At 36.2% G+C, this 8,966-nt stretch overlaps 1 protein-coding gene across 1 annotated transcript; it reads left to right on the forward strand.

Annotated features, from left to right (window-relative positions):
- Window positions 1-253: 253 nt before the first annotated feature.
- On the forward strand, window positions 254-7,759 carry LOC107749654 (C-C chemokine receptor type 9-like). The gene is made up of 3 exons (XM_016564818.1): window positions 254-318; window positions 704-744; window positions 6,416-7,759. Exons 1-3 carry the CDS (start codon window positions 294-296, stop codon window positions 7,457-7,459), a joined length of 1,110 nt encoding a protein of 369 aa, XP_016420304.1. The 5' UTR covers window positions 254-293; the 3' UTR covers window positions 7,460-7,759.
- The last annotated feature ends 1,207 nt before the right edge of the window (window positions 7,760-8,966 follow it).

The raw sequence follows: 8,966 nt of genomic DNA on the forward strand, positions 1-8,966 counted from the left end.
TTTCAACTTTTGAGTCATAACAACCCACATCTCCATAAAGTAGCTTCAATCATATTAGAGTGGACAGATACAGTTCAGAGCAGAAGGCAATGGGTATCTACAGTTTCCACCCAAAATGTATTTTTTGTACATTGTTGATGCAGACCTGTCATATGAAGGGGCTGACGTTATTATTCTCAGACACGTGACTTTGTTGTCTTATAAACTAGTAAAGTCAATGGGGGAAGCTTATTCATCACTGAACTGTTGTTAAACTCTTGGTTATCTGTTGTGACTCTCCTGAGAGACAGAACATGGATGTCTTTACAACCTCAGACTGTAAGTATCACAAATCATGAAAAATTTTATTACATTTTATATGACTGTATAAACAATAAACAACCTTTTAAAAGACTGGAGTTATAGATTGATAGGTCGGCTATATTAGTCATGTTAGGTCATTAGCTTAGACTTTTTATTAACTGTTAACTGCTTTGGTCCTATATGTTCACTATTTGATTAAATGAATCACATGGTTTAAATCAATTGAATAATTTAAGTACCAAAAAGGACTCAATCTGTGTTTACCTGAATGATTTCTGGCTTCCAACAAGAATATAATTTTTTTCTGAAGGGCTTTGAAGAGACTTTTCATCACCGTTTCATGTTGCTTCACTCTTCAATATGATATTTTGCACTAATCGCATGTTTTCTCTCTTAATAGATGAAAGTGATGCTTTTATTTTCACAGATTTGACAGACTTGGTGAGTATTATTATTTATGATATTATATTTTGTGGAGTTCAAAATTCTGGTTTAAAAGTTTTGCATATTATGAATCTGTGTTAAAGCTAAATGACATACAGTATACTGTCAATGTGGTTTGCATTGGTAAATTTAAAAGTTCAAAAATATGTCAAGATATTGACCCCCCATAACAACTGTTCAAGTCAACATTAAAATGCTGCCCACAGCAAATCTTATCAGTTAGCAGTCGTTAAGATCTGTTCTTGTTAGTGCTGTATGATTGTTTGGACATTAGATGTCTTTTTCTGAAAATGTATTGTGTTAGTCAAGTAAAACTATGTATCTTTATCTTCACATCTTACTACACCTCATGCACCTCTTGGATTAAGATCATACACACGGTCTGTTTCCAAATTGGTGATTTTTTTAAACAACACAATGAAAAGATTTTCCACTGTGTGCATCACATATCCTTTATCTGCCATGTATGTATGTATGTCAGGATGGAACAGAATTTAGCGTTTGACATGCTCCAAAGGGGGTCTGAGTATGAAGACCTCTGGGGGGAGGGGTGATGCTCTATTTGTTTGCGTACGCTTTAGAAAGGGTTGAAAGAGGATGTGGATGTGGTGTACTTGTGTGGTTTCTCCACTAGAGACACCTGCACCTGAGCTAAGCTGTGGAACATGTTTCATAAATTTAGATTGTCAGAGCTCGCTGTAGCGTGATGTCACACAGAGTCACACTTTACTGATCAACTGGATTACAGCTGCAAAATGGCGAGAGACTGTTGTACCACTGTAGACAGGAAGTGGTTGTCAGTTGAGTAGAAGATTGTCTGAAAAGACAGTGGGAAACAAACTTTTCAATTTCATAGTCAGCATTTTGACAAGTGATGACCTAATTTCAATAAAACTACATTACTAACATCATCAAACTGCCATGGTATGCAGAATTTAAATAAAAGCAAGAGAATTTAAAGGAATATTTAACACAAAAATTATTTACTCAACCTCATGTCATTCCAAACACTTATTACTTACTTTCTTCTGTTAAACATGAAAGAAGATATTTTGAAGAATGTACAGGCCACTCTTTACCATATAATGAGAATTAAAGAGGGTTGCTGAGTGCCAAAATTATAAAAAAATAAAAATAATAATAATAAAGTATCAAGCTGTCCACATGACTCATGCTCAGTATTGTAAGTTCACAAGTTTGCCTACCCATTCAGTCCTGCTAGATAACGGTAAACAAACTTGGAACAAGGAGGCTTGAACCTGAGGCTTGGACCCCCCCCCAATTTAACTAATCCGTCCCTCGGGTCATTTTGACCCAAAACTCATTTTTAAAGATTTTTTAAAAATCGAGCATTGATCGTTATGTTATGAGACTTTTTTACTTTTGTCACACTTGAACCGGTAATACATGAAATTTTTTTTGAGTGAATTTGAGCAGTTTAAGTGGGTACTATAAAAAAAGTATCAAAAGTGTCCCTTGTGGGTCATTTTGACCCGCCACTGGAAAAGCATGGAATTTACGAAAAAACTGCAGATTTTTTACATTTAATTTTGTCACACTTGAGCATGGAGTCGATTCGAGGATTCTATGTGTAATAAAATAAGGTTTAATAAAAAAAGTAACAAAAGTGTCCCTCGGGGGTCATTTTGACCCGGCCATAGGAATGAATGGAATGCCCGAAAAAAACAGCATTTTTTTATTTATTTGATTTTTTTTACTATATAATATCTGACACAATCCAGAAAAGATGCATACCCAAACACAGGGCTGTGACTGCAGAATGTCCCCAATACACAAAAAACTCACATACCCACACACACAGGTACACACACAAACACACACACTCCCATTGAAACATTTTATAGCATTTATGATGTTTCTGCTGGGAAATGACTGTCATTTTGAATTTTTTTTGACTTAACACAGTTAAATTTGAGTGATGGGGTGGAGACCAATGAGTTTATATCATATTTATATTTTTAAATTGATCTTTTATATTTATTACATATTTATGAAACTGTATGAATATGCATGTGCTTGGATAAAAAATGTTTTTTTTTTTTTTTTGTTAACGTTTATTTTATTTCCAGTAACGAAATGTTTTATTTTACGGTTTTAATTTTAGTTTCTGTTTTAGTTTTAGTTAACTATAATAACTCTGCTTCTATTTTATGTTTTTTTTTTCTTCAGGCTGATGCGCTATGTTCCTCTTTGTATTTTTGTATAGTTTGAGTGACTATAAATATGTCATATTTAGAGGAGTGATTTGTCACTTCTGCTTTAGGTATTTCATTTGTTTTGAGTGTCTGTCTCTGACTCAGGGCACTACTGGAAAGCTTTGTCATTCAGTGCAATACAGTCTTGCATTGACAGTCTTTTTGACATAAAGTCTGGTCGGCTCATTTAAGAATCTCCATAGGATTCAATAGGCCCCTCTAGTGGCTATAATCATAAAATGCAATTTTATGCAATTTTTCCCCACCAGATGACATCAGAGACACTCAGTGACCTAGGTCCTGATGGATCATCATGTTTAAAGTATAAAAATGCAGAAATTGTGTCTTTCTTTGTTTTTTTGTTTTTTGGTGAAAAAATTTATAAAAATATGCTCATTTTCATAAAAATATCCAGAATTTAATGTGAATAAAATAAAAATCACCAAAAAATAATTAAAAAACCTACATAAAAAATTAGAAAAAAAAAATATAAAAATGGACCAATATAAGCTTTCTGGACCAAAAATAAAATTAGTGTCATTTTTGGCCTTCGGGTCATTTTGACCCGCGAGGGACACTTTTGTTATAGGTTCGGGAGGGACGGATAAAGGAGTAATGAAGGTCAGAGGAGGAGAAGGGGAAGATTAGTTATGTCGGAAGAATTGTCGCTGGGATAACGCAATGACTGCTGCTTATATATGCTCATAGCGATGATTGACAGGACTAAATGAGTCAAGTCAAGTCACCTTTATTTATATAGTGCTTTTAACAATACAGATTGTGTCAAAGCAACTGTACAGTATCTAACGATGTAGCAAGCACATCGTTACAAATGATTAGGCTCCTCCTGAACCTATGTTTGGAACTTCATCTTATGAAGCCATATAACTGTATGTATGGTGACTTTAGACATGACACATGCAGTTTTGATGACAATAACAATGTGATGTCAATGGAAGGTGACCAGCTGTGACATGACAAGTTTTAACTGGAACTGCAAATTAAATTTTGGGGGAAGTCGTGGCCTAATGGTTAGAGAGTCGGACTCATAACCCAAAGGTTGCGGGTTCGAGTCTCATACCAGCAGGGATTGTAGGTGGGGGGAGTGAATGTACAGCGCTCTCTCCCACCTTCAATACCACGACTGAGGTGCCCTTGAGCAAGGCACCGAACCCCCAACTGCTCCCCGGGCGCCGCAGCATAAATGGCTGCCCACTGCTCCGGGTGTGTGTTCACGGTGTGTGTGTGTTCACTGCTGTGTGTGTGTGCACTTTGGATGGGTAAATGCAGAGCACTAATTCCGAGTATGGGTCACCATACTTGGCCACATGTCACGTCACTAAATAATGTAGGGGAAGATTATTAGTAACAACTTAAATTTTCTTCATCACACAAATTAATCACTTATCTTGAGAAGACTTGCACAAAATATTTACAGAATATAGTGCAAAAGTCATATGGACTGCTTTTATTATATATTTTTTCAGATTTTTCCATACTGGAGCTTGACAGTCCAAATCCAAAACAGTATGTTCCTCGAAACATCTCCTTTCGTGTTCCACAGAAGAGATAATGTTTCTTTAGATCAGTGGTTCTTAATTCCATTCCTCACACACCACCGCTCTGCATATTTTTCATGTCTCTCTTATTTAACACACCTGATAACCAGCTCATTAGAAGAGAGCTCCATGCATGAACTGTGTTCCGATTGACATGGTCCCTACATAGTGTTCTCCCTACTCCCTGAGCAAGTTTACTTCACTTTGGAACATTTATTTACAAATTTACGCTACACCATGGCCTGCAATGTCTTCACACACAGACAAAACTTACTAGTGAAGTGTGACATAATAACATAAAATTTAACCCTCATAAGGTCCACGTTTCCTGTTTACACTAAGGTCTTTGGGGTCAATATGACCCCAAAATTGAAAGAGTAATTGTAAAAAAAATATATACATTTTTAATCATACAAATAATATATATATATTTTTTTTCTTCTTCTCATCTATACATTAATGCTGTGTTTTGGGAGATATGAAGTAGTTTTCTACCTGTTTACCACAAAATTCCTCAACTACACCATTAGCTTGCATGTGAAATATTAAATTTTTTATGAAAAAATCACTTAAATAATGATCTAAATTTAAGTTGTTTCTGAATATTGATCTAGGTGTTAGGTGTAAAATTCTGCCATCTGCTGGTTAGAGAAAAACTTGTAGAAATCACAGTTTTTGAAAGAATAGTGTAGTGACCATATATGTCCAGCAAAGGTCCACAGAGATCCATAAATTTTTCTGGAAGTGGCTAACTGCTCTTCTCACAACTTTTCTGATATATATTTTGTAAATATATATTGAAACATTATAAAATACATTATAAACAGTATTTTTCTCAAAGGTTATAATTTGTTTTTGCTGTTTGAGGTATTTTGAAGTGCCCGCTTTTGCAATAATGCCACATAAATTTGCAGAAATGCCACACAAGTTGTCACTAAAACTTGATTGCAGGCACATTTTATTTCAATCTAAAAAGTAAAATAAAAACAAAGAGTGAGTATGCTCGTTCCACACTGCATTTGTTCTCTAGTATCAGGCCTTCGTTTTTGTGTGGACATTTTCAGATTTATGCAGGATTTATTGATTTTATTTGCCAATTTCTATAAAAATGCTCTTTGTTGCAGTCACACGTGTGTGTGTGTGTGTGTGTTTGTTTGTTTGTTTGTTTGTTTGTTTGTTTGTGTGTTTGTGTGTGTGTGTGTGTGTGTGCGTGTGTGTGAGCATGTCTTTTCTATGTTGCATTTGTGATCTAGTACCAGGCCTTCATTTCTGTGTTAAAATTTTCAGATTTATGCTGGATTTATTTTTATTTTTTTGACAAATTAACATAAAATATATAGATTTTTTCGCATTTCCCATTCATTTTCAATTGGGGTCATATTTACCCCAAAGACCAGATTTGTAAAAAAAAATTTTTTACATACCTTCAGAAAAACCGAATCAAGCCCTTTTTTAAAAAAAATGTGAATACAGATAGAAAATGTTGAAAAGTCACAAAATCTTATTACACTGAGATGAAGGGAACCATTTTTTTTAACTAAAGAAAATTTGATTGGGGTCATATTGACCCCAAAGACCTTATGAGGGTTAAATTCACATCTCACACACTTTAATGCCCTTTGAATGGAACATATACGCTCTCTTTGAACTGGAATCATTGTGAAATATCCTGTGATGTCCACTTTGCAGGGCACTTACGGTCAAATACAAGAAGCGTCTGAAGTGATGAGATGCATGCAAAATGTGCAGAGCGGTGCTATGCAAGGATGGAATTGAGAACCACTGCTTTAGATTTGGTACAGTTGGTTTTCAAGAAGTACTTTTATAAATCAAATGAAACAGTCATTGCACAGAATTTGAAGTGCCTGAATATATCAAATTTTTCCATTTCAGACAACTGATACTGATGACTATGAATCAGACCTGGGTGGATTATGTAACAAAGAGTTGGTGCGACAGTTCAGTAAGACCTTCGAGCCCCCTCTCTACTGGATCATCTTTGTCGTGGGGGCTTTTGGCAACCTACTGGTCATCTGTATCTTCACAACTGTGCAAAACCGCCTCAAGACCATGACTGATGTGTACCTGCTGAACCTGGCAGTGGCTGATCTTCTCTTCCTAGGCACATTGCCCTTCTGGGCAACAAATGCCGCTCAGGGCTGGGTGTTCAGCCAGGCCATTTGCAAAGGAGTTTCTGCGGTCTACAAGATCAACTTCTTCGCTAGCATGCTCTTACTCACCTGCATTAGCGTGGACCGCTACATTGCCATCGTTCATGTAACCGAAGCGCACAACTACAAAAACAAACGAATGCTATATAGTAAGATAACTTGTGTTTTTGTGTGGCTCGCATCTTGCCTCTTAGCTCTACCAGAATTTCTCTTTGCTAAAGTGAAAAACATTGACCCCCAGAGCACTTCCTGTGTCATGGTGTATTCAATCACAGACAACAATCGTACCAAAGTCTTGGTATTGGCTTTACAGATCAGTGTTGGCTTCCTATTCCCATTGCTTGTCATTGTGTTGTGTTATTCAGTCATTATTCGTAAACTCCTGCAGGCTCGAAGCTTTGAAAAACACAAGGCTCTAAGGGTCATCTTTGCAGTTGTGGCCGCTTTTGTTCTCTCACAGCTGCCATTCAACGGATATCTGATTATAGAAGCAGGCCAAGCCAACAACGCTACAATAACAAACTGTGAAGTCATGCAAAGCTTAGACATGGCTGGGCAAATTGTGAAGTGTCTTGCCTACACACACTGTTGTCTGAATCCCATCCTGTACGTATTTATCGGCGTTCGCTTTCGGAAGGATCTCTTCAGCCTGCTTCAGCGCATGTCCTGTGGCCTGGGACTGGTCAACAACAGCAAACTGCAACAAGTTCCCAAGAGGCCCTCTGTTATGTCTGACACTGACACCACCCCTGTTTTTTCTTTATAGACCAGCCTACAGTATTGACAACCTTTTAAAATACTTCTACATCTACAGAGTGTAATTTTTATAGGAGTTATAGGTCCTTATAACTGCAAACATTTTTGGGCAAGGCCTTTGGAATGTGCTTTATGATACTATTATTCCTGTATGGCCCTCTGGCTGTACATGATGGTAGATTGTGGAGACATAGATTTTGTACATAGATTCTGTTTTTGAGCATTTAACCACAATTTTGGCAAGGATGATTGCAGTTAGAGCAGTGTAATGTATGCTATGAGTATACTATTATGATTTACATACTTTTTTTTAGAATACATGTTACAAAAATATTGTAAATTGTAAATAGATTTTGAGAACTTTTTAAGTGTAATGGATTTAATTTTGTATTATAAATAAAGTGAAAATTACATGAGTTCTGATTTTCTTTTCATAAAATCTATATTTTTTTTCATGGGTTAATTCACTTTTGGCCCATGGACCTTTAGAAACAAATTACAATTCTGTACAAAATTACAGCTTGTGGCTGGTTATGAAAGAACTGTTGGACAATCAAAATTGTCTACATTATTATTTCAGTCTGTGTTTAGATCATAGTGTAATCATTAATATTTAGTAGCAGATGTAAGTGATGAAGGGGCGTACATGATAAAAAGTATCCAAGTTGTCTAAAGTTGAAGAAAAACCCTTAATATGTCCAACAGGACAGTACAGAAGTTATAATACAGACATGATGTGCTCAAGTAATAAGTTTAATGCTTACTACTGTGGTTAAGTCATTCACTTGTAGGGGAAATAACAGACTTTGCACCAGATTAGGAGCACTTCAGGGCACTGGCATTGGGGCACTGGTATTGGTTAAGTTATGCCTGTACAAACATAGATGGTGTACCACAAGGCACAACCACAGGAAAAAAAAAAGAAAAAAAAATTCTGAAGAAGAATGGTGCAGATACAGCTGTCGATAGACTCCGTAAGGAGGCTTAAACTCCTGCTTGGTTCAGGATTCACTAGCAGAAAAGTAAAAATAATAAAATAAATTTGTTTGATGTCTGAAAAGAATTCTGTCGTAATTTACTTTCCCTCATATCGTTCCAAACCGTATGACCAGGGCAGGACTTACGGGGCCGGGGGCCCCTGGGCTTGAGGTTATGTTTGGGCCCCATACCTATACTACAAATGCCCTCAACTAGAACATTATTAAGGAGTAACACAAAATACTTAATTCAACTTGTATACAATTAATAGGCAACATGTCTAGTCAAAGTTTAGATGTAAAGTAGGTGGCAGAAAGTGACTGTCTTAATGAGCGAGTTGAATCCTTAAATCAACTAATTTGTTTAAAATGCTAATTCATTTAACTTAGCAAACCACTGTACTTATAGCTTGTTTGAACCATTTACTGGTTCGTGTAATGCTGAGAAAAAAAACACTGTGTTGCTCGGAGACACATTGATGGGGCAAAACAGAATTTTGTGTCTGAAAGTTACTCAGTAACTTGTTGTTTATTGTACAT

This window comes from Sinocyclocheilus rhinocerous, unplaced genomic scaffold (assembly GCF_001515625.1).
Source record: "Sinocyclocheilus rhinocerous isolate Xijiao unplaced genomic scaffold, SAMN03320098_v1.1 scaffold1423, whole genome shotgun sequence".
NCBI classification, from domain to species: Eukaryota; Metazoa; Chordata; class Actinopteri; order Cypriniformes; family Cyprinidae; genus Sinocyclocheilus; species Sinocyclocheilus rhinocerous.